Below are 27,763 nucleotides of genomic sequence, written 5' to 3'. Positions count from 1 at the left end.
TGTCCACGGTTCAGGTTTTTTTTATTTCCGTGTCCACGGTTCAGGGTGTTTGTTTTCCGTGTCCACGGTTCAGGGTGTTTTTCCGTGTCCACGGTTCAGGGCGTTTGTTTTCCGTGTCCACGGGTCAGGGCGTTTGTTCCGTGTCCACGGTTAAGGGCGTTTGTTTTCCGTGTCCACGGTTCAGGGCGTTTGTTTTCCGTGTCCACGGTTCAGGGCGTTTTTCCATGTCCTCAGTTCAGGGTGTTTGTTTTTCCGTGTCCACTGTTCAGGGTGTTTTTTCCGTGTCCACGGTTCAGGGTGTTTTTTCCCCGTGTCCACGGTTCATGGCGTATTTCCGTGTCCACGGTTCAGGGCGTTTTTCCATGTCCTCAGTTCAGGGTGTTTGTTTTTCCGTGTCCACGGTTCAGGGTGTTTTTCCGTGTCCACGGTTCAGGGTGTTTGTCCTTGTCCACGGTTCAGGGTGTTTGTTTTCCGTATCCACGGTTCAGGGTGTTTTTTTATTGTCGAATTCTGACTTTGCTTTTATGTTGAAGTTGTTGATATCTTTTTGTATTCATTTGGGGATTTCTGTAAGTTTTTGAAACCTATTTAAACAGGACTCGTCCACACAAAGAAAATATAACACAATGACAATAATTCCAAATTCTCCAAAACGAACTTTATTGCTAAATATAATAAGAATATTCAACTTTTAAGTGATAGAAACTAATATTTTCATATATTTTCAAACATAAACATTACAAATGCACATTTCAGATTCTTCCGTTTGGAATCCTCTTGTATCCATAGATCACAGTACATTTACGCGATTGCATAGTCTGCACCTGTGTTTCACATTTTTTCAGTTATGATATAATATTTAACATATGTTTAGAATTCAATAATAACCAATATGTAAAATTGTTATAAACAGTATCTGAAATCATATACGGACATTACATTAAATTGAAGCACCAGGTTACAAGCGTACTTTGAAAGTAGGACGGTCTCATTTAAACGTTGAAAGAAACTATCAGAAAAGTCTGCGATGATAATGGCATCAAGGATTGATGTTCCAAAATAAAATAAAAATAAAAATACAGAAAATACCCTATAAAGCGATAACTCATTAATATTTACTAGTCAAGAAAACAAATATTATGTTCATTATAGTTTTGATAATATTTTCCTGTCAATTGTAAACAAAAACAGACACTTTGCATACGATGAGTTTGTATCCTTAAAATATGGAATCATTATAAATAAATACATTTAATTAACTTTAGCTTGAAGGACGAACACAAATATAAACATTCATTTACCAGAAATATAAATTGTGCCACATTCACATCGATTTGATATACACTACATACAGTTCATTCAAAATGCAATTTAAAATATACTTCCTTCATCTTCACAATATGCATACTCATTGAAAAAGTAAACTATCAAACATGAGAAAATAATATCCATATACAATTTTACTCTGGAATGTTTCTTAAGGGTTAAGACTATCTACACACACGAAAGATCACAAGTAGAAACTCTTTTACGCGTCTCTTAAACATGTCCGTCACGAGGAGTTATCGAATTTGATTGATATATGCACATATCTGTGATAAACACTAAAAACATGTGACAGACTTATTGAAACACTTTAAAAATGTATATTATTGTGCACCTATTACAACCAAGTTAAACATATTCATTAAACAATGTTATATCTTAAGGCATATAAAAATCCCTTTTTACAAATCATAGGAATAATTAAAGTAATTGATCTATTTTCATTATCATTTCATATACTCAAACTGAGGTAGCAAACATTGCACTGGAAAAATCAATATTATTTACAATTTATTGGTTCTGAGGGAAATCACTTACTAAACCAAACGCTGTTTCATTTTTATGGTCTGAGAACTTTTAATAAACGGTTGCTACATATTGAATTAATTTCATTTACTACAAGGAAATATTTTTATACATCTTGTCAGTATGATAGGGTTAAATGCTTTATGTAACACATGGATCTATAACTGTGTCAGATTCAATATCTAATAAACGAAGCGAAACGAAAATCTTAAGAAAAAAATTCAGTATAGAACGACTTTTGAAATGCTTGAACATTCAAAATGAACAATCCCATACTAAATAAACCGATTCTTTGTTTGGGTAGCTGAAGTAGCATGCCGTGTCTCGGTAGATCTCGACATGCCTGGGTTTGGCCCCTATCCTCTAAATATGTGAAATAACCGGGCGTGTACTTCTGTAGTGAATACCGGGTATAACCACCTGCTCGAGTGAACTAGCAAACACATCACCAATATGAACCAAACGGCACCTGTATTAATGGGAAAACTTGTTCCTTACACATATGCTAGGGTATAAATTTAACATCTGTACGCCAGACATTGTTTTGCTATATTTTCTCATTGTATTACTTTTGATCTGATACGGCACGGAGCTCTGTTATCTTGATATACGTAGGCTTTTCTACGCTAATACCTTATATTTTCTGAATGACGGAGGTTTCTGTATGATTTATCAATAACGGTGTTATTTTCTTTGTATATGATTTATCAATAACGGTGATAATGCTTTGGGTATAATTTATCGAGAAGGGAGACGGTGTATGACTGTCCTTATAATAAAGTTTGATTTGGCTTTTCGGGTGTTGATTATTGCACTACATGACCATGGTTTAGGGTGTTGATTATTGCACTACATGCCCATGGTTTAGGGTGATGGTGTTTTCACTGTTTGTGCCCTGATCATCCTGTTGAACACAGACTCTGGGTTCGACAATAGATCCTGAGGTTTCCCTGTCTCTAAAACCTGTGTGACAAAGACAAAAAAGATATCGAAAATTAGGACTTTACACATACACACGTTATAATTAAAAATGATAAAAAAACCTATTTTTGTATCAACTATTTATAATTGTACCCTTAAAATATCTGGATTTGCACGATCTGTCAAACAGTGTCCTGCACTGATCGTCATTTGGATCGGATCCTACGATAGACTATTATCATTTTGTAATTGGCTCATATGCGTTGTATGAAATAATCTATTTGCACATTATGTACAAGGCCAATGAATTATATTCACAATCAATTATTACCTTTCCCGCGTCCATGATAAATATGACGTCACAATGTAAGACGGTGTTAAGTCTGTGGGCGATCGTAAGGACGGTACAGTCGGAGAAGCTGTCCCGGATCGTCTCCTGGATCAATGCGTCAGTGGACGTATCTATGGACGCTGTGGCCTCGTCCAGGACCAGGATCTGATACAAAGAATAATTGCCATTGACAGTTTGAACTTCGTTTAAACTATATATATTTGCACTTCCTGTACACTGTTAGAAGAATGAATTGTTATAACAATTCATAGGAATTGTCTGCTTGTAAATGTTAATGCTATATTTATATATATTTATGTCATTTTTTATTTGACTGTTCACATTTAAGACATCTAAATTGTTAAGAATGTAAAGTTGTGTTTCCGTGTTTATAAAAAGGCCTTCTCTATGGAAAGTCAAAATCAGAACTCTTCAGAAGTCGACATGAAGAGGTAAAGAGATTTCGAAAAAAAGGAATGACAATATGATTTGGTTCTTGAGCTGTATCGAAAATGAAAGTGAATAACAGTTCATAATGGCTGAATAGTGGGACATTGTTTCCGTATGTAAAGTTTTAAATGATCTGTGTGTATCGGTGTATATATATTATAGAATACTTATTGCAAAATGAAATCCAGACAAGATTCCAAATTGTAATAATATCAGGAATATCAAATTATTATCGTATTAAACATAAGAAGATTACTTTTTATACGGGTATATATATATATATATATATATCTATGCATTTTAAGTTTTTACCTTATTTCGTCTCAGGATAGCTCGTGCAAGACAGATCAGCTGTCTTTCTCCAACAGAAAAGTTTTCTCCATTTTCTTCAACTTTGAATTTTAGTTGTTCACTATATCCTTTGATCTGTAACAAGAAAACGAGACTTCACGAAAGTTCAATTAGGACAGTTGGTATAGGAACCTTTTATATCTATATCCGTTATGAACAACCTATTTCATATTTTAATGACCACTCTTGTTGTCCCGGAGGTGAGTGACATGACGGGGGATGGGGGTTCACAATCATAAATGTGTGAGGAAAAACTGGAGTGCCCGTAGAAAGCACACGTGATGGGAAAGCTGCGCCATTACTCTAAACCAATAATTCAAGAAAAGAAATATATTACATTTCAATTCATAACAGAACACAAAAGATTGATACTGTATATTTTGTTTCCTGTTTTCTTAACTAGTTAAACCAAGATCATGTAAGAAATGATGTCAGGTGTTGTAAGTATCTGATTTGCGAATTCGTACTCCTGCGAATAATTTGTTTGATAAACCTTCGGAAAAAAATCATTTTATTACAATTTGCCAACTCGAAACCAGGGAAATGCAGTAAAAATAACTATCAGCACAACGATGGATACCTGTAATGGAACTATCCTCAATCTTTTAAAACCAAAACAAACGTAAATTATCAGATATATCCAGAAGTGTATACAATCACTTTCCTATCCATATTCTGAATACGAAATATGACATAATACAGTAAACGCCAGTCCGGATTTTAATAGGTCGAATCAGGGCTGTTGATTTACCTTTTCTTTCATGTGAACTTGCTCTACAGCTGCCCATATCACCTCATCTGTATACAGGTCAAATGGATCCAAGTTGTATCTATAAGAAAACAAAACAGAACAGATAAATAGTTACTGTTGGTTAATGTGTCTACAGGATTAATCAATTCTCCGGACGACTGGAAAGCCACGTGATCTACTAGTTTATTGCCATATTTGGATGTACCACTTTAGGTCCATTGCCTTATATACTCTGTATTGAGCTTTTACTCAGTGTTAACGCATATACCACGTGCCATGTTTTCAGCACTAATTTGATGTCATACCTCAGCGTGCCAGTGAAGAGGACGGGATCCTGTGGTATAGCGGACAGACGGGATCGTAGTGTTTTTCGAGGAATATGGGCGATGTCAACATCATCTATCAGGATATGACCCTCGGACAGATCACAAAGACGGAACAGGGCCGCCGCCAGGGAAGACTTACCTGTTTCATATCAATGTCACATCACAATGGATGAGACTAAACATATGTAATATCGATATCATGCGATACATGGGATGAAATGTATAAGCATAATTGAACTAAATATACTTATTATTTAAAAAAAAGTCGCAATAATTCCATTATTTGTCCGAAGCTATTTAGATTGACTTTTGACTAATTTTTGTTAGTGGAAATGATTTTAGTAAAACAATACGCTGAACAAAAGTGTACATTGTGTCGATTTCAAAACAAAATATAATCAATGAATGAACCACTTCACACAAGAACCGTTTATAACCACTAAACCACTACTTGGCAATTCGATCAAAACTTGGCGAATAATTTGGCCAAACTATCGATTTAATCGAAATACGCTTGCTAATACGACATAAATATAAACAATTACGTACCAGCGCCTGTCCTGCCTACAATGCCGACCTTCTGTTTCGGTTGAATATCTAAATGTATGTTCGTTAGAACAGGGTCCATGTCTTTTCGGTAGCGCATCACGACGTCGGAAAAGACCAGTTTTCCATTTTGAGGCCAGCTCTTGTCGGGGATCACAGAGGCAGAGTCCTCTTCTGTGTCTATGTTCTAAAGGAGGAGCGTTCAGCCGTTGTTCAATTTGTACATTACATAACATTGCATTACATTTAGTCAGCTGTATTTCCTGCGGAAATAACATTAAGTTAGCTATACTGTCTTGTTGATAAAGAACATAATTCACGATTCATTGTTCCTTTGATATTTATTATGATGCGAAGCCCCAGTTAAACTGAACAAGATTAATCTCAAAGAAGCAAAGTATCGTGCTTCCCTACCACCAGGCCAATACATGTTTTATTATACTGAAATAAAACAAACAAATAGTTATTGTGGTCAGCTTTACGCGTCAGTGTTGTGGTCCGTTCAGTCACTTGGAATCCGGTTGTGATGACTGTTGCCTATGTATGTTTCTTGAGTTGCTTCTAATAATCGAAATATCGCCATGGAGCCGCATTTCATTTTAATGTTTGCATTTTTGCATTTTTCACAAATTTTTATCAAAATTTATTTTATGACAACGTATGTTAAGTATCTCCTTTGTAACCTCTTACCGCTTCATATTCATGTATCCGCTCAACAGAGGTAAACCTGGACTCCGTCTCGTTCGCTAATCTGACTATAAACTGCATTGAGGACACCACCTGTGTAAAACAGAAACATTTATTGACCCATATAAAAGTCGAAGGCGTTTTTCTCAAGGATTAACCTACATTTCTCACAAACAAATTACTATAGGATTACTCTAACGATATTACGGAAAGATCTGGAAATGATAAATATGAAAACGCTTTCCCGTTAATTCTTAAAAGGAAGATCAAAAGAGAAAGTGAGAAGGGGGGGGGGGGGGGGGTTAATAATGACGAAGTACACCCACCCTAACACACAGAATATATGACAAGGCGGCAAAGGAGGGAGCGATTGTTCCCTTCATTAAAACCATGGTCAGCATGGTGATTACAATCATTATAGAGGCTGTCACATCCAGTCTGAGTTCAATCCATCTCATCAATCCTTCAAAAAGGAACAGACCCGTGGTAGTCACATCCGTGAACTTCATACATCTATAACCGAAGAAGACATGATGCTATTGTTGTATGCAGTCACCGAATATTATTCAATACAAAATTTTACGAGATCTTACCTAAATTTTTTTGTTAATTATCCATGAATTAAATCAGATTATGTATAATTAGCCATAGTATGCTTATTATTTACGAAAACTCAGAGTCAGCGGTGAAAACTTGAGCGAATCTGCACGACTACTGTGAAGCATTTAAATGAGATATTGTATGCTTGTTTGCTAATATTTTCCGAGGAGTCATTACTGTCACCGTAATTTTTCGCATAGCTAAATTTCCTGTCAAATTGAAGTACAACTTTTCCATTTTACAATTTCATTTTAGGAATGACTATACTGCATCTCTAAAAATAAAGATATTAAGTCATTCTAAAGTATAATTTACGTTGATAATAAAGTAAGGAGTGTCTTCAGTGTTGTTTGGAAGTGATAAATGCTTACTCTTTGATGAACTGCTTTTGCTGTTTAAAGGAGACGATTGTAAAAAGGCCTTGCCCGGTTGCAGACACATGGTTGATTAATGGGGATTTCACAATGTTTTCAAAGCGTTTTATCTGCCTGGTTGACTCGGTCGAGAACCTTTTGAAGAAATAAAATACTATAGTCGTAACAACAACGGCGAAACAAGTCCAAGGAAGATTGAAGACTGCCGAACCTAAACACATGACAGCCATTACCAACAAACGAAGCAATGCATCGATGTAGATGGGGAGGAAGACATCACCTAATTGCAAAGAAACAAATGTTTTGTTAGCACATATTGATACTTAATAAGCGAAAATAATAAATACCAGCGTCAACACATCAAGATGAAATCGGAAAAGTAGCAACAGGACAATTCAGAATATAAATGATACAAATTGCAATTATACAGTGCAGCTAGTCTCTATTCTACCAATACGATAGCGGAAGCTGGTTTTAATTGTACTAATGCAATAGAGCTAGTTTCAAATGTACTTACGCAGCATAGCTATATCCATTATACTAACACAGTATAGTTTCCTTTTATAGGAGGCAAGTTTCCTTTATCCCTCCCTTACTAGCTCTTGTATTACTTTGATAGAGCTTACCAATACATATTGGCTATACTATAGCGCTTTAAATTCGCGGGGTCAATATTTCGCGGTTTCGTATTCATTACATATTCGCGGGGGTTAAATTCGCTGTGGACCCGAATCCGAAATGTCGCGTAAAGTATTTTGAGTGTCATCATTTAAGGGTTAAACCTCGTAATACATTGGTAAACCATTTGGAAACACTGATCCCGTGTCTTCATGCGAAGAAAATCACATGTGTATGTACCTTTGTTGGAGAAAACTGTAATCAATTATGCTGTGGCCACTTATATGTAAGTGTTGTTTTTACATTGACTGCGCAGCTGTCCGATGATAATCTGATTTGAGTTCATTGAAGCTTGCCTAACAGCGTCGGATAATAAGTATTTTCACCATCTTGTGTTAAGGCCCCTGGAAGTGGTTAACTTGTTCGATAACTTCGCTGGTGTTTAGAATTCGCGGATATTAGTCAAAGCGCGAATATAGCGAAATTAAAAACCCCGTGAAATATAACCGCTATACCGTGGGTGCTGAATGGCAAATCCCATTCCTCTAGATTATTAGTTTACAAAATTAAGTAAAAGTGCCAAGCTGACATTGATCTTGTAATTGGTACTTTTTTACCGATACTGTGTTGTAAGTCTAATTTTTCTTTCAAGATAGCTATATCTGCATTTCATATCTTTTGACAAAATAGACTGAATTGGCAAATACATTATGCCTGATTGATGTACAACATGGTAAATGGTGGCATAAAATGTTAACAAATTCAGATTTTCAGATAATGTAAAGATCTTACGATTCATTGTTGTTTTCAGATAATTTTCTTATTAAGGTAGTGTATGATGTAACGTAGTACTATTCCAAGAGTCCATAATTGTAAATGATCCATGTGTATATTTATAATAGCATTAATCTTATAAAACTTAACTAACTTTTGGTTGGACAAACAGGACAACCACAGTCGTTGGGAAACCCCATAGTTAAGTCGTATAATTGTATATAATAAGTATACTTATAAAATATTACTGCAATAATTACTTTCGTCCAGATCTTGTGAAAACCTGTTAAGAATCCGTCCTGCTGGGTTGGAATCAAAAAACAACATGGGAGCCTTCATGATGTTTGCTAATGCCCGGTTGTGTAATAATCGAGTTGCTCGCATCATCATCTGGCAAAACAGATTATTTATATTGTGTTAATGATAAAAATGACAATGAGAGCAGAGAACTACGGCAACATAACAATTTTCCATTGTTAACCATACCCGGATTAATATGAAATTGCAACGACTTGATTATATAAATATATATATATTAAGGTATAATAGTGAATTTAAGGTACAAAAACGAAAATGTCGGACTGATGTGACTAAAAACAATTCAAAAATAAGAACTAGTAATTGATTTGGCAATTTAATGAATGCAGCATTCATCTGGAAAACACTAGTTGTTTGCACCGATGTATCGTTTCATTTCATTTGTATCCTTTCAATTTTGACCAACTTTTTCGTAGAATCGAATTAATATATTTATAGTTTTTCGTACTCAGTCTGTTCTGAGCAAGTATATCAATGTTACGATATTACAGTAAACACTCAAATCCCGATTACAATTTTACAACTACTATAGAAAGATAGAGTGTATGCGTTATCTTCCAAAGCAAGAGGGAAAACATCGTTAACGGTTACAACACCGAATGTTGCATAACGAGCTCCATCACGTTTCGTGTCCCCAATAGTTGCCAAAGTAATGTAGACCGTTCGGGAGAATTCAATACAATTTATCTGGAATGTGGACAAGATTCAACCTGCAATATGGACAAAAATTAAATTCCAGTTATAATTATATGATTCATTACAGACAAGTTTATTCAACAATATACATACCACAGATTGTCCGAGTCCTTTTATGATATTAAACACCATGATACCTATCATTGATCCCAGATATATAAATAGGTAGAACCGCAGCCTAGCTTCGACGTCTATGGATGGAGCCCCGGCTGTAGAGTTGCTGTCTTGTAGAGTATATGTTTGATTAAGGTTTGGTAATAAACCAATGGAGTTAGGTGTTGATGTATTTGAATACCCTGTGAAGTTAACGGTGATGTTTGCTGCAATAAACGTTGTAAATGCGGCCTGAAATAAAGAAATAATTCATTTTACTAATGGCAGTGCTGACGTAACAATGCGATAACGACTGTAAAGTAATTAGCGTGTCAAAGACAAATACAACAGCATAAACCGCGCGCAGATTCATCAAAACAAAACAAAAGACAGACCGCACACGAATACTCGAATGAGAACAAAAGATGAAAAGAGGAACTGCGCGCAAATACAACACCAAAAAAACTAAAAATGAAATGAACAAAAGAAACTATGCAGGGACACATCAAAATAACATCAAATACATAATAAACGTCTCTAGTAGCTAAAGCTATGCCACTTTTGACTTTGGAAACACTACAGCATGACCAGCCTCGATCTGGGACTGTAGTCAGCGGCTCTATACTTTGGTTAAAACTTTGGCGCATACAGGGTTACTAGTGTTGATGTTCTTATATGATATCGATACAAATATACGAAATTTTCTTTAAATCTCGGTATAAATATGTTTTTTTTTCTGTAAACTACCAAATAGCTTTTGTTCATTTCTATCAAGGTAATTTTGTGTGTGTTTACACATTGTAAAATTCTTATAGATTTGTGTAAAATAATCCAGAGAAGTTGTGTTTTATATAACAACACCTGAATGAAAATCACTGCCAAAGAGAAATGACAAGAATAACAATCCAATGTGTGCTTCGTTAACTCTCGAATCCAGAAAATTATATTTGATTGAAAATGCTGTGAATGTCTAGTATGCTAAGGTTATCTTACAACTTTATTATTAATTGTTACTTCGTCATTTGGGTGTTTGGCCCTGTATTATGATTCAAGTTGTCAATTTAGATTTAAAAAAAATAATGCCAAGTGTAAATTGAAATTAAACAAAATATGTAGATAACTTACGTTATCTCGCAGCCAGACTCCCAGCCACCAGTCAGTGAAAACAAGCACGGCGCACGAGATAATAACCAGCAACATAACAAAAGACAAAGGTACATAGCCCCCGCCGGCACTCATATACGACTTGTATGTTCCCCAGGACACATCACCGACATGTGCTTCTTCTTTTTCCGTTAGATTACCTGTTGTAAAGGGAAACAATCCTTGTAACTGTTGTTTCATGTCAGGAAAGCGAGTATCTTGGTCCGATTAAATAACGTTCTGCCGCAGATATATATATATATTTTATGCAATTTAATATTTTTCAATACACAAAAACAGTATTTGTTGAACAACGTGGTCTTAAAAAGATATACACACGTTATTTTCACACTACAACACACGTTGTTTTAAGATTCAATTTAAAGGCGTTATCTTTCTGTCAAGTTTTCACCTTTCTTCTCGTCGGCGTTTGATGATGTTTTCTCCTTTGATTCATTCGGTGATTGGATTTGACCGTGTTGTGAAGACGAGTATTTGTTATCTCCTAAAAATAAGATTATTTAGGGTAACGCCTGTTTATGTTTTACCCAATGTCGTGCTGATAATTGTCCATGCCTGTTAGTATTACACTTATATTTCTATTGAAGATAATTCACAAATATTGACATTGATCATCTATATTATAGAATTTCCATAACTAAGCAATCGAAGGAATTTACAAGAAATCAATATTTTTATACAGATGGCGTGTAAATACCAAATCTGCACTTAATTATAACGACTACTGATATTTATAAATGTTTTTTATATATATATATATATGAAGGCTCGCTAAAGTACTTTATTATATCTGCTGCTAAATCATGAAGCAGGTTACCTGATAATTGAATTGATCTCGATGCGCAAAAAACGAATAGCGCTAATATAAATATTTTGCAGTATAAAGAACATTTCATTCATAAAAACATATGCATATCATAGTCTTTATAATAGATGATTACCAGTTGCTGCGTTGTGTGAGGTTGTAGCGTGAAATTGACCCATCATCGAACCGTAGTAACCATTCCGGTCTATCAGATCATAATGATGCCCTCGCTCAGCTATCTTTCCCTCACCGATCACCAGTATCTCGTCACAATGTTTCAAGTACTAGAAACAGATTAACGGTAATGTATCACTAAATTGATTATATAAAGGTTCCCTAACTCGAGATAATTGGCACCTTTATCTATCTCGAGTTAATGAATTAATGTATAAAGACACGCGGTTTACCAAGCTTAATTGATATATCGAAAATTAATCAATGAGAGTAGATAATGGGACTTTTTACTCCAATAACGTTTATATTTCATCTTGAAACCCACATATCTTATTTCGAAATATATTTTGTGTGTTTATACATGTAACTTGGAAAACAGTTGCTATGAGCCACGACGTCACAATGGAAGATGACGTGGAAAAGCAATGCAAGGTCAAGTCATGATTAAAATATTCACCAATGAAATCAAGTCAAGGGTGTTACGCACTAGTGGGTAACCAAACATGTTTTCCAACTACTAACAGGTTTACCCAGTGAGTGGTTTGTGAGGAAAACTATTGCGGTTATGTGAGAAATGTATTTTCCTAGTCCTAGTAAATGTGTCGTACACAGCATGTTTGAAATATATATTTAAATAAAACACAAAAGAAGTCCAATTCAAGGATGGTTTTTGCAATAATGAACACATGGACTACCACTAAATGACTGATTTGTAATAACCATGGCTAGATTTCATATTTTGGAGAGAAATAATTGTGATACCTATGTAACTTAGAGCATATTAAGAGTTAACTAATTTACAACACGAGGCTTATCAATGAAAAGCCATCGTCCACCTGTAGTTTACACATTATGTAAACCGTACCTGTAGCTGATGAGTAACCAGTATCACGGTCTTTCCTGCTAACGTTTTCGTGATACACTTGTGGAACAAATGTCGGCCTACGTGGACGTCCACGGCAGACAGTGGGTCGTCAAGGAGATAGATGGCGCTTTTACTGTAGACAGCACGTGCCAAACTCAGTCTCTGTTTCTGTCCTCCACTGATGTTAATTCCTCTTTCTCCAATCTAAACAAAACATTATTATTATGAATATGATATTGTCAACAAAAGAAAATAATGCAAATGTTTTAATTCTCCGTATAATAATTAAAATGATTTTATGATGGATTGTGTTTCGTCAAAGCTTTCTGATTTGGCACCATACTTTCAATAAAACATAGACATTGCCTTCCCCCTTTTTAGCAATTCGATCCTCATTTTTGATCGATTTTATTGTCCTAAAAATATTATCTTTAGACGTACCTCTGTCAGATCTCTATTTGGCAGCAAATCGAGATCCGGTTCTAACCCACAGGCATAGATAACCTCATCGTACCTTGAAAATAAAAACAAAATGACGCTACTGTCTCCTTATACCAGAATATAACATGATGGAACCTTATCACTTAGGGTTCCGATTATGACATTCTCTTGCGAGTAACTAAACTTACAAATAAACAGTGTTCTACTGGACGTTGTCAGATCTATCATAATTTTTTTTCACGCTTAATTGCAATTTGAAATTTAAACATAAACAAAAACAAGTAATGTTTCTCAAATAAAGTAAAAAAACTTGAATTCAGACTATTGAAAAAATAATTTCCGTACAGTTACATCGTAAATAAATTGATATGAACTTTTATGTGACAAGTAAATCATGTATCAAACTCATTGAAAAATGCTGAAAAATGTCACTAATAGTTCGAAGAATTATGAAGACAGGGGTTGGAAACAAAATTTAATCAATATTTCCTCAAATTATATTGTACTATACAACATAAGATCTTCTTCTTTATGTAAGATAAATCACAATGTATAAAATGTAGCACAGAGGGATAAAAAAGATACAAAATCAACACACGGGGTCTAGATTAATAGACAAAAAGTTATCGAGGAAACATCGAGACAAAATCGTAGGCAACACCGGTTTCTCTGACAGATTAAACTTTTTACACCTCTTGTGGTGTCCTTGTCAAATCCAGAAACACATAAAGGGTAACAAATGATCTAACACATAATAAACAAATCTTTAAGTAGACCTTCTACACCATAGATCATAACCTTACAGGATGTATTCATCGGGAAAATCTTACAGCAAAATTTAAATCGAGCTTTAGAGTAGCCAATTATCTGTGACCCTTTATTAGGGGTGTCAAACCAGTAAACGTTTGCTAACCGGTTACTCGAACAATATTTCGATCGAGTAACCGGTTAATCGATCAATTTAGTAATCAAACAATAAACAAAAACACCACTTTGTATGTTTAGCAATTGTTCTATATAAAACATATTAGCATCACACGAATACATCAATATGTCAATTCGCATGATAGTTTACTCGCGTTTGCAAGCGAAACGCAGGAAATAGTTTCACGTAACCAATGTAAGTATATTTCAAGGACAACAAATGTCGGAATACAGTAAGACGGGATTCAATTTAAGTAATCTGTACTCGAAATCGTATGCGGTAATATTGTTCTTTAGAAAAAAAATTGCTTGACAAATATTTTAATACATGTTTGCTCATTCAAGTGTTTACTCTTCAGATAATATTTACATATCACATGTAAAAGCGAGCTCTACCTCTAAAAGTTGATATTTCACAACTTTGTGTTCTGGCTTCCTTTTTAAACCTGTTTAGGTTTTTTATGGTGTTTGCGGCATCTCTTTGTTAAGTTTTAAAATAAAATACAAAAACAACACTAACATATCCGTCCGAACACTGCTTTTATTACAAACTATCCGATTTTAGTCTCATCTATAGATACTTTGTAGGTCTAAACAAGGGAACATTGGACTCAGCAATGGAGTAAGTAAATGTCCTACTATTCGGTTATTCATTTTGGTAGCCGGTTCGAGGTCTCCCGACCGAGTGACCGGTTAACCGGCTAACCGTTGACAACCCCACTGTTTATCTTTATCATGAAGCCTGATGGCATGTTAAGTTGTGAAGAGATTAAAACTACCATTATTTTATAATACGAAACGGTACGCAAAATAATGAGATGGATTTTATGAAATTATCATCTGTCTGTATTGGTCAGGGCTATGAGAGGAACATGACATAGAAAATAACTGGTAATGCGATACTGATAAATCATTTTCTGTATATCATCATTACTCTTTATGTCCCACTATAAGCTTGACATCGTCAGACTGTATACTGTATTCATACCATTCGTTGTCGTATTGTTTTCCGAAAAGAACGTTTTCTCTCAGCGTTCCATTAAATATCCAGGCTTGTTGCGCGGCGTAAGCAACAGACCCATCGACGGCAAGGTCACCTGTCAATTTCGGCATCTGATCATCAAAGGAAAATACATTCAGGAATAATTCGAAAATAAAACAGAAGAATAAAGTTCATATATTAATAACAATCCAGGGGACGGAGTTTCAATAATGGGCAATCAATATCTAATCAACTTCACGGACTAACGTTCTGCTTATCTACATATTGTCTTTCCATTATATACCGATTTATATATGTAATTAAGCTAGCTTTTTTCCAATAAATAGATATTAATCCAAGATTCAATGCAAGAGATGATAATATAAGAAGCTGATAAACTCACGCGGCCAAGAACAGCATACAATAAAGAGGACTTCCCACTGCCAACAGAACCACATATACCAACCAGATGTCCCTATAATAGTTATAAAGGTACATACTTAACCACAATGAATACCGTAGCCACATAGCCATATTAAAACAACGTACATACTATGTCAACATGTCCAACAATTCTTTATCTCATCGAAAGACAAAACATTCATTGTAATTACTCACACGTTCGATACTGTAACTTGTATTTAACTTTGTATAACTATTTCTAAATAAGAGTTCCTTATCAATGTCGCCGTTTCATGATTTTGTTTGGTATTTTGATTTTACCAATCAAGAAATATATTACATTGGATTCCTTATACACTTAATTTCACGAAGTTTTCCATCTTAATATTATTTCATTCGTCATGTATGTCTAACATGTATATATAATTTTTATCGTGATTCTTCAATTTTCTTTTGATACTGAACGAGAATTCACGCAGAAATCCATAATTCATGAAAAATAATAATTAGCATATAACCAACATTAGAAAAGACTTAGTCAGAACAGAGGCAAAGCAATATTTTTCAATTAATGATATGTACATACATTGAAAATAAATAATTAAATATTTGTATTTTCTCTGTTGATATTTAAAAAACCCAAAAAACTTACCTTTTTAACATTTAACTGTATATCATCTAGGTTAAAGGATGCAGTACTCTCTGTACGTGAAGCATTCAAGACCACATCTGAAATACAATAACTCCGTTCATAATTTTGTTTCTTAAAGCGCGTTACATGATTTAAGAGCTTTTGGACATTGCGTTAATAAAACATAGACTAACTTATTTATACAATTTAATAAAAAAAGCCAATAAATATGCATAATTGAATAATACGATGCTTACTCTTTTCGTCTTTCTTTTGCTTCTTTTTCTTTTTCTCCTTCTCATCAGGTAGATCAGTTAAATCTTCCCACTGGAAAACGCCGTCCCGAATTTCGATAGCATTGCTTTCATCTCTGACGAGAGAGGACGGTGCCGTATACTCGTCTCTTAAAAGAAATTTCTACAAAAAATAAATAAATGTTTGCAATGAACATGTTCACTAAAGGTTATTTGAAAACACAAAAAGAGTGAAATATCAGGTTGTAAAACAGAATCACACACCTTTATTCGTTTCATAGTGATCTTTGATTCTCCATACATCCGCGTCGCAAAAGGTACACTTGTAAGTAACACCCGGAGATACTCCATAGTAGCAGCTAAAGCAAATGCCTGTACAAGAAAACAGCATCACAGTCACGACGGTGAAATATGGCCGTAAAAATAGGTTACTAAAATGTAATCTGTCTAATATGCTAAAGCTTTTTTTTTTCGATTATGAATAATATATCTAATTAATTTCTTAATTCATACGGTATTAATACCAGTAACATTAAATGTTATCTAAAACGATTCCTTTTTATAAGATTCTTCATTGTTGCTTAATAATATAGGACATTTTCAATAATGAGAGATTTGGATAAAGGTGATGTTTCGCCTACGTGTGTTAGTAGTTGTACAGCAGCATGTTAAGTTAACAATCTCAAAAATTAAGAAATACAATTAAAAGAGATCAATCTTGAGATATATAAAATAATTTTATACTTAACACTTTCAATCTATATTCCAATCGAAACAAATATATAACATATCCCACGGATGCGCTTAATTTTTATTTTTTTATTTCTATATTGAAATACACTTCATCCTGCCAATGATAGATTAAGGTTTAGAATCCTATTGATCTTTCAACATTTTCTCGAACAAAAAAGGTTTGCTTTTCAGGATTACTGTCCCTTTTGTCACAATTGAGATAATTAAAATTGGTGGAAATTCCCCAAACTTACGTAATAGAAACTGTACTTATTTCTAACGTGTTTTCGTTAATGAAACGAGAATAAAACCAATGAAGAACTTCAAAGAAACTACGAAGCATTGGCCACATTCCTTCTGGATTATAATGGTGGTAGTGATAGCAATTGTTTGAAAAAAACGAATGTTATATTTTGTCAACAAAACAAACCGTTGACGCTGTAATGCTGTTACCAAACGCCATATAGGCCGCTAGTGTGGAGACGGTAGCCACAGATGGCGCCACAGGAATGATGGCACTGGCCACAGAATTAAGCACAGCTGCTCGCATTAAAACCCGCACCTCGCTGGTCCTAATTCCTGTAATAAATAAAAAATAAAATTTACCGATGACCTCCTAAATCTAACGAGGTGTACATATTGGTATTACCACACCATGGTGTAAATATGAAGTATGGGTGTTAAGGCGATCACGAGATATCTTGCGCACAATTGCACACGAACGGCCATACAGACGCTCGGCGCACACAGGCATCAACAAAGTATTCTATACCCCCTGACTTAGGAGGGGTATAATTTGTAATTGGAATATCTTCAAATAAACAGTTGTTTTGAAAAACTCTGATCCACTATATCGAATCTATGTTAAACCAAATGATTTTAATACAGATAAATGATTGCCAAATATCGCCTCCTCTGATATTGTCGAAGAGTCTATATCACTTACAAATATTATGTAGGAGAAGGTTATCTTTCGATTTTGTCCCACCTTTAATAACATGTAGAAATGAGTCTTCCCAACCATACATTTTGATCATTTTCATACTATATAGCACCTCCTTCATTTTCCGTATCTGAAAAAGAAGACTGGGTATTTCAAAAAATAATTTATTATTTTTTCTTAATAACAATGACAAATATTTTCATTTTGAAACTCTTATTGAATTTTACAAAATAGCTTTTTTCATGCCCTTTCATATGTTTTTGACTTTCTGATGTAAACACTTGAATAGTTCAAAATCTATTCCAATATTCATTTTTATGCAGCGGAACTGATGGTGGTTTATGTCTAGTATTTGAGTTTTGAAGTTAGTTTAAATATTGAAGGATTTGGAAATTGTTCTCATGAACTCTTGTTAATATTCTGCTATTTACTTTGAAATATAAAGTCATAGTGTTTCATCAGAATGCGTTTACAAATAATCATTAAGAAGAAATTAAGACATTGCATGTCGTTTTAAAAAAAAACCATGACGAACAAGCTCCTTTAAACATACTTACTCGTTGGTCTGTATATACTAATGTTTTTCGTCTGAGGTTTGATATCATGACGTTCAACCGTGCCTGAAACATAAGCATATTTCCTTTGTTTGGATGAATATTCTATTTACATATTATATAACAGATTATACCAGGAAAGGTGGAATATTCGGGGGAAATAAAGCTAACCGGTTGGTTTTAGCTATTATTATATACAAACTTAAATTCCTTTAAGGCAAATATCAAGATTATGTTTTAGACCAATTTAAACAAAATCACAGGTATTCAAATGTTACTCTATAAATAAATTAAAAAAAAATGAAATGAAAATATGCCTCGATGAAATTCGACAGCAAAATAAGCGCTTAAACCTCACCTGCACTTGATAACAGAATATGAATACTCCGAGAGCAATGAAGCACCAGGGTCCTATCAGGTAATATGAATATATGGTTCCTATGACGAGGTAGAAAGGAACAGCTATCAAGAACGCCAGCGTCACACAGTTGATATGTAGTCTCAAGGCATCTGCCCCAAATATGGTTATGACCTGTAGCACAATAAGTAATACAATGATGAACCCCTATAATGCACAATGGAAGGATATAAGGTACGGGTTTCCTTAATGAACATGGCATCAATTATTGTTTTGAAACCCCGGATGTTGTGAAAGTGTGGGTGGCCTTGGAATTTTGAAAAGTGCTTTAATCTTATTTCATATATTTTATCTATTACGGGACAATCACTGCAAATACATTGATGATTTGTAATTATTCTTTATATGTATGTGAAACAAAATAAACATTAAAATCTGTTGGAAACATACATTCGAAAAGTCATCAACTTCTAAAGGATCGACATGCAAACTGCATATCGATATATTATTGTATGGTTATGCCATGTTGTTGAATCGAAATGCTTAGATTATAACACCTTAATCAGCCAATGGTAACTCCACTTCATAGTCAATAATTACAATTCACTCTCAGGCTTATTGCAAATATTTAATCCTTATTCCAATAAAACATTAAACAGTCATGCTTATTTATTACCTTTTACCTTCATGTTTATTAATTTCAATTTACCTGAGATGAAATTTTTCCCGGTAAACTTTGAAGTTTCATGAATTTCTTATAAACCAACCCCAATACACCAGCACGATACCGTACACCTGTAACATAAATAAAACAGTCTTTGTTATGTCACTGAAAGAATAAAGGCAAATACTGTCAGGAACCATATTGTGTGTACATAAAAAGGTGTTCAATTTGCTAGCTTTGCGTTGACTAAATCATTTGAAAGTTGTACATTATGACAGACCAGGAACTACATATATAGGCAGCATTGCTTACTTGAAGGAGACACGAAATATTTGGTACTCATGCAACGTAAGTAGTCAATCAGCAAGTGTTCCATGCGATTGAAACCCTTACCTAAAATTGATACTGGTTCAATACACTGCACATAAGTAAATTAAATGAATGAAAACTTCAGGCTTTTAACTTTCGTAAAAATATATAGTTTTAGTAGAATTTAATATCTGATGGCTGATTTATATAGGTAAACAATAAGAGGATCTTCCGTCCCGCTTTACATGTTTGGCTTGTAAATCACGGGTTGTCAGCAACTGAATATTAAAAACAATCTTGTATGCCATTAAACCTGCCAAACTGCTTTTTGAAACATTGGTCATGTATGCATCTATAAACCTAGTCAGTTGTCACTAATGTTGAACTTCAAATATTAAAACAAATAGCTTCAAAGCTAGTGTATAGCTAATTAGTTGCGTAATTCCTTAACACGCCGACTAAGCCTGAAGTTAGCAGCAAACTGACGTGCATGGTGTCAATGAGAAATCGGCAATGCTATCTAATAGGCTACACGGAATTAACTACTTAAGAACAGTTAAACGATATATCTATCGAGTGTGTTTAAAGAATGCGGTGTTCTGATTACTACTTTAGACTATCTCTTGTGACTTCATAGTCTCTTTAGTGGTTTTCCAAACTGGCTTTGGTATGAATATCTATCTTCAGCGCATACGTTAGAAAGTGATCAATCAAACACGTCTAACATAGTACACAAAGCCCAACTGTTTGATTTACAGTATAGGTTTACCATAATATGATATTATTGTAGTGAAAATAGATTACCTAGCCATCGAAAAGGACCGTAGGTCTTACCAGTTGGTGTTGAGTTTTGATGACACTTTACGGTCAATCGTTTTTGTAAATAGGCTTGATTTTGTTGATTTTACATATGCGATTCAAACGTAACACTGGCCCTGATTGCTCATAGGTTGAGTGTAAAAGGAATAAAGGAGAGACAGACTTCATTTCAATTTCTACAAAGTGTCGTGGACAATCATAGTGTGTAACTGACTATGTGGGTATAATGTATAATATGTGGTCATATCGACCGGCCACCAGGTGTAACTGGCATTGTATATTAACCACAACTACATGTGTGAGGGTTACCAAGTAGTAACATATATATGTATATATTAGCATCTGTAGATAAATAACTCATAAATCAGGATACTCTGAAACAAAATTTGATTTCAAGAATATTATTCGACCGAAGACATGCTGTGCAAGGATTTATCAATTTATAAATATACTTAGATTCAAAATGCAATATGAGTGCAGGGCAGATTAAACAGTAAATTGACCAGCATCTACATTGTATATTATGCGGTGGTGTTTAAATGATGGATGGTTCTGTTTTACCTGTATGTACTCCAAACATGATCAGTAAATTGAACGATGTCGCTCTAAGCAGCTGTCCGACAAAATTCCCTCCTAGAAGTGCCAGGGCGAACCCGAGATTGGATTCCTCTGATTCCAGGTATCTGATGACCATGTTAGTAATGTAACCCTGAGGAGAGAGAATTAATATAAGCTTAGCCCACACGTTTACAGCGCCTTTTAAAATACAAATTATCTTTTGCTGAATAAAAACATAATTGAAATTTTTGCAACCTCTAAATATCAAAAAAGGGCAGATATACTTACTGTCATGAAAAAAGTTGCGACTGCATTCACAAGTACAAGGAAAACTGATACATATAAACGTGTTTTTGTAAATTTGAGCCACGTCCTCATAAAAGAGGAATTTTCCTTGCCATGGTCCTTCACCTCCTTTCTCCATAGTTTATCTAGTCTGTGAAAGGAGACAAAAGGAGAGAAAAAAAGACAATTACTTAATGTTCTACAGTATAACCGTCACTATAACCCAACATATGTAGAACCGTTTCAACGACTTTGTGACAGTTCAGTAACGCAGTTATTTAACCTTTTATAGGACTGTTATAATACTTCTGTTTTAAAAAAATCAAATCTGCAGACTGAGTCAAACATGGGTTAATTTCAAAGCGTCCAGATATGCTTTAAAATGATATTGCGATGGGTATAAACTGTAACAGGGCCGTGAATTAGCTAGAATCACATTCACCTGCCATTCTATGTGCAGGTTGATACATAATAGCCGAATCTGCTAGAGAGGCCGTCCCCAATTTAAAATCCTATCTGTGGTGAGACCATTGAATTAGTATATATTACATAAGTAATCTAGAAAAACGGCTTTGCTGTTGAGAGCGAACGTTGGATGTTTTTCCTTTGGCTTGTCCCTTGGTTTAGCTAAACCTGTACATTTAACTTTTCTTTGTCTTGTCCCTTGGTTTAGCTAAACCTGTACATTTAACTTTCCTTTGGCTTGTCCATGGTTTAGTTAAACCTGTACATTTAACTTTTCTTTGTCTTGTCCCTTGGTTTAGCTAAACCTGTACATTTAATATGATTAGTATGGCTACGGATACAGCAAGGTAGGTGACTTTGTTTCACAAAAGTAGCTGATTGAGTTGCATGTTCATTGTTTCGTGAAAGTCGTTTATATTATTATTCTGTCTCTTTTGATCTAATTTCAGTGATGGAATATGATTCTAATGTAAACGCGTTTAAGTGTATTATTAATGGAATATTAATTATTTTTGTATACATGAAATATAGCCGAAAATCAATAGGAAAACAACCTGCATGTAAATGTGTAGGATACAAGGTGTATATGCCCGAGGTAGTTATTCAGCATGAATTAGTGCATACTTTAAACATGGTTGTCTGACGTAACACAGTAAAACGTTAACTGGATTCATGAACATAAAATAAACAAAATACACGCTTAAGACACACCGTATAACATTAGTACCGGTTGTACACCTTGATATGAGATGGTATCGACGCATTAAATAGATGAACGAGATCGATATATTCACATGATTCTGGAAGAAGATCCATTAAGAAAATATACATGCATCTTATCTACTCCATACCATATACATACATCTTATCTACTCCATACCATATACATACATCTTATCTACACCATACCATATACATACATCTTATCTTCTCCATACCATATACATACATCTTATCTTCTCCATACCATATACATACATCTTACCTACTCCATGCCATATACATACATCTTATCTACTCCGTACCATATACATACATCTTATCTACACCATACCATATACATACATCTTATCTTCTCCATACCATATACATACATCTTATTTACTCCATACCATATACATACATCTTTTCTACTCCATACCGTATACATACATCTTATCTACTACATCATATACATACATCTCATCTACTCCATACCATATACATACATCGTATCTACTCCATACCATATACATACATCGTATCTACTCCATACCATATACATACATCGTATCTACTCCATACCATATACATACATCTCATCTACTCCATACCATATACATACATCTTTTCTACTCCATACCGTATACATACATCTCATCTACTATATCATATACATACATCTTATCTACTCCGTACCATATACATACATCTTATCTACACCATACCATATACATACATCTTATCTTCTCCATACCATATACATACATCTTATCTTCTCCATACCATATACATACATCTTATCTTCTCCATACCATATACATACATCTTACCTACTCCATACCATATACATACATCTTATTTACTCCATACCATATACATACATCTTACCTACTCCATACCATATACATACATCGTATCTACTCCATACCATATACATACATCTTTTCTACTCCATACCGTATACATACATCTTATCGACTATATCATATACATACATCTTATCTACCCCATACCATATACATACATCTTATCTTCTCCATACCATATACATACATCTTACCTACTCCATACCATATACATACATCGTATCTACTCCATACCATATACATACCAAATACATATATCTTATCTACTCCATACCATATACGTACATCTTATCTACTCCATACCATATCCATACATCTTATCTACTCCATACCACATACATACATCTTATCTACTCCATAACATATACACACATCTTATCTACTCCATACCATATTCATACATCTTATCTACTCCATACCACATACATACATCTTATCTACTCCATACCGTAAACATACATATTATCTACTCCATACCATATACATACCAAATACATATATCTTATCTACTCCATACCATATACACACATCTTATCTACTCCATACCGTATACATACATCTTATCTACTATATCATATACATACATCTTATCTACTCCATACCATATACATACATCTTATCTACTATATCATATACATACATATTATCTACTCCATACCATATACAAACATCTTATCTACTCCATACCGTAAACATACATATTATCTACTCCATACCATATACATACCTCTTATCTACTCCATACCGTATACATCCATCTTATCTACTCCATACCAGATACATACATCTTATCTACTCCATACTGTATACATACATCTTATCTACTCCGTACCATATACACACATCTTATCTACTCCATACCGTATCCATATATCTTATCTACTCCATACCGTATCCATATATCTTATCTACTCCATACCGTATCCATATATCTTATCTACTCCATACCATATAGATACATCTTATCTACTCCATACCGTACACATACATCTTATCTACTCCATAGCATATACATACATCTTATCTACTGCATACCGTATACATACATCTTATCCACTCCATACCATATACATACATCTTTTCTACTCCATACCGTATACATACCATATACATACATCTTATCAACTCCATACCATATACATACATCTTCTCTACTCCATACCATATACATACCATATACATACATCTTATTTACTCCATACCATATACATACATTTTATCTACTCCATACCGTATACATACCATATACATACATCTTATTTACTCCATACCATATACATACATCATATCTACTCCATACCGTATACATGTATCTTATCTACTCCATACCATATAGATACATCTTATCTACTCCATACCGCATACATACATCTTATCTACTCCATAGCGTATACATACATCTTATCTACTATATCATATACATTCATCTTATCTACTCCATACCATACACATACATCTTATCTACTCCATACTGTATACATACATCTTATCTACTATACCATATACATACATCTTATCCACTCCATACCGTATACATACATCTTATCTTCTCCATACCATATACATACATCTTATCTCCTCCATACCATATTCATACATCTTATCTACTCCATACCGCATACATACATCTTATCTACTCCATTCCATATACATACATCTTATCTACTATATCATATACATACATATTATCTACTCCATACCATATACAAACATCTTATCTACTCCATACCGTATCCATATATCTTATCTACTCCATACCATATACATACATCTTATCTACTCCATAAAATATACATACATCAGGTAAAATTGCGGCACTTAGCTATAGTAAGCCTATATCGACATCTCTAACTCTTTTCTCCCATAATACGTTTTTTGGTATCATTTTTTTATCATTATTATTCATACAAAAAATCTGCAAGGTATGTTTTTATTCAGAATTGATTGACTTAAACCACTGTCATACGGGTAATTACACTTACAGGCTTAGGCAGTGGAACGGGGATCCATAATGGCCTGTGTAGGCTGTTTGATAGTTTTACTTTCGTTTTGTCATATGAGATAAACATGAGAAATTATCACCTGTCAGTATTGATGCTACTGGTTTCCCAGTCGGAGCACTCCCAGATGTCCTCCTCCTTAATTTGCTGGCCTCTATTTTTGTATATTCTCATCATAAGGGAGGTAATCCATGATACCGTTACGTAAGAGAAAATGCCGGCTTTATTGATGGGAAGCTTGCCATCTCTGTAGGAAACAAACAGAACAGGTTATTAAATTGTCGTAATGACAACTGAACAGAACCGGTAGTATTGAACCAACGTTTGCCGATACTATTATGTTTGTTTCAGACACGATGGCACATCAATCGATTATTTGTCCGTAGAGTCTTACTTATTTGAAGGCCTGAATGGCTTCAGTATCTTTAAAGTTGTTGAATATTTCCGGCTATAGGCGTAATTTAGTGACAGATGACTTTCTCCTAGAGCTCCTATTCCCTCCAAGTTACTGAAAGAAAAAAAACAACGAATGTTGAATAAAAAATATTAAAGATAAAATAATATTTATATTAAAGTATAATGATAGTATACAGTGTGTTGTAATTGTCACATGAAGCTATAACCTTTTATTATAGGTGACCAAGGAATCATTTCAGGGAATAGAGATATATATCAAAATGTATATTTTATTATTTAATATATATATATCCATCATATAAAATGAAAAATTCTCAACAACGAGTCTAAATAAAGTTGTTGTCCAGTCGATGTCCATAATATAATGATTATATAGTCATCTACCTTAAACAGTTTGTATTTCGATACGATGTGTCGTTTCATATATATTCTTTGAGTATAATACACACACGTATTAACCACAGAAGACCAGATTTTGACCCCATGTTGTTAACTCGGGTTCGTATATACATATGTACTACCAATTCATATCCCACCTTGTGTGTTCAGTAGTATTGTTGACATCTAGGTCAGTATTTCTAGCCGAGGAATTTCCCGTCTTAACAAGCAACGGCTCTCCGACCTGTTTTCGATTTACACCATTCATCATTGCCTATGAAATATAAATGAATGTGCTCACTATTAACGTTTGTACATTCGTATGTTCATGTCATGCACTCATTGACTTAGCAAAACATATTACATTATCACATAATTAGACTTATTGCGATGTTTAACATAAACACCGATCATTTTTGTTATACAAATAGAATAATAGTATGTTATATATCAAAAATATGGACAACGTCAGTTTACTTACCGGCTGAATAGACTGTTCATTAACAGGAAAGTACAATCCTCGCCATGTATATATAGGCGGAGCGTATCTTTCTCGCACTGTTTCTCGTCGTTATGAAATGGCTGAAGGCTCGTGTATGACGAGTGGGGATAACCAGCGTAGTGGAAATTGGAAAAGAGCGCAATGTTTTTCTTACCTGTATTTTAAATATGATGTATAGCCACTCTCTGCTCCAAATACGTTATTTTGTTTACCTCCGAAATTATACAGATAGGAATTACGTGATATGTTGATAATTTTGTGGAAAGCAGGAACGATCAATGTGTATCTATGTACGTTACATGTATACTAGCATGTTTTCGGTTATCAGGCTGTCGGTTGATTAAACAAACCTACCTGATAGCCTAATACAACAGTTTGTCTATCGTCGTTCTATGTAAGGTCTAATATATGTATTTAACGGGTAAGTATGTACAAATTCTACATCAATGCGGCCTACTCGTCCGAGATTATGTCATTTAGTTTAAACTTTATTTTATTGATGTTTAATTACAATAGTACATGGTTATAAATACAGAAAAGGATCCAGAAACAAGTACATAGTACTTATGTAAATCCGTCTCCTTTAATCGTTCTATATAACGACCTGTTATTGATTAGTGGGTTAGGAAAACGTGTCTGATATATCAGTTAAAGTAACACCCGTAAGACAGAACTCGCCGATAGAAAAACCTTTAAATTTTAACATATGTTGAGCTACTTGAACCAGATAAAATCAAGGAATTAGATTTTTTATCTAAGTCCGTGATAAAATAGAGGGAAAAACACAATAATACCTCTTTAGCGAGAAAATGGTTTAATCAGACTTAGAATATAGCACCTTTCTTTTGTATTCATAATTATCTTGTATATAATAATACCTGA

At 34.2% G+C, this 27,763-nt stretch overlaps 1 protein-coding gene across 1 annotated transcript; it reads right to left on the bottom strand.

The window, feature by feature from the left end:
- Window positions 1-640: 640 nt before the first annotated feature.
- Window positions 641-27,673, bottom strand: LOC110464704 (multidrug resistance-associated protein 5-like). The gene is made up of 32 exons (XM_021520055.1): window positions 26,861-27,673; window positions 26,538-26,653; window positions 25,979-26,092; window positions 25,667-25,831; window positions 21,555-21,702; window positions 21,270-21,417; window positions 19,626-19,711; window positions 18,917-19,090; window positions 18,562-18,624; window positions 18,050-18,134; window positions 17,492-17,640; window positions 16,594-16,701; window positions 16,333-16,492; window positions 16,097-16,173; window positions 15,446-15,517; window positions 15,049-15,173; window positions 13,137-13,209; window positions 12,696-12,899; window positions 11,793-11,940; window positions 11,243-11,335; window positions 10,813-10,991; window positions 9,688-9,939; window positions 8,841-8,970; window positions 7,186-7,468; window positions 6,541-6,727; window positions 6,218-6,307; window positions 5,531-5,714; window positions 4,961-5,120; window positions 4,656-4,734; window positions 3,866-3,979; window positions 3,104-3,268; window positions 641-2,814 (listed from the first exon to the last, which is right to left on the bottom strand). Exons 2-32 carry the CDS (start codon window positions 26,648-26,650, stop codon window positions 2,716-2,718), a joined length of 4,227 nt encoding a protein of 1,408 aa, XP_021375730.1. The 5' UTR covers window positions 26,651-26,653; window positions 26,861-27,673; the 3' UTR covers window positions 641-2,715.
- Window positions 27,674-27,763: the final 90 nt, after the last annotated feature.

The sequence above is a fragment of the Mizuhopecten yessoensis genome, unplaced genomic scaffold, assembly GCF_002113885.1.
Source record: "Mizuhopecten yessoensis strain PY_sf001 unplaced genomic scaffold, ASM211388v2 scaffold11023, whole genome shotgun sequence".
NCBI lineage: Eukaryota > Metazoa > Mollusca > Bivalvia > Pectinida > Pectinidae > Mizuhopecten > Mizuhopecten yessoensis.
The sequence above is the reverse complement of the archived record's forward strand: the minus strand, read 5'-3'. Positions and strand labels throughout refer to the sequence as shown.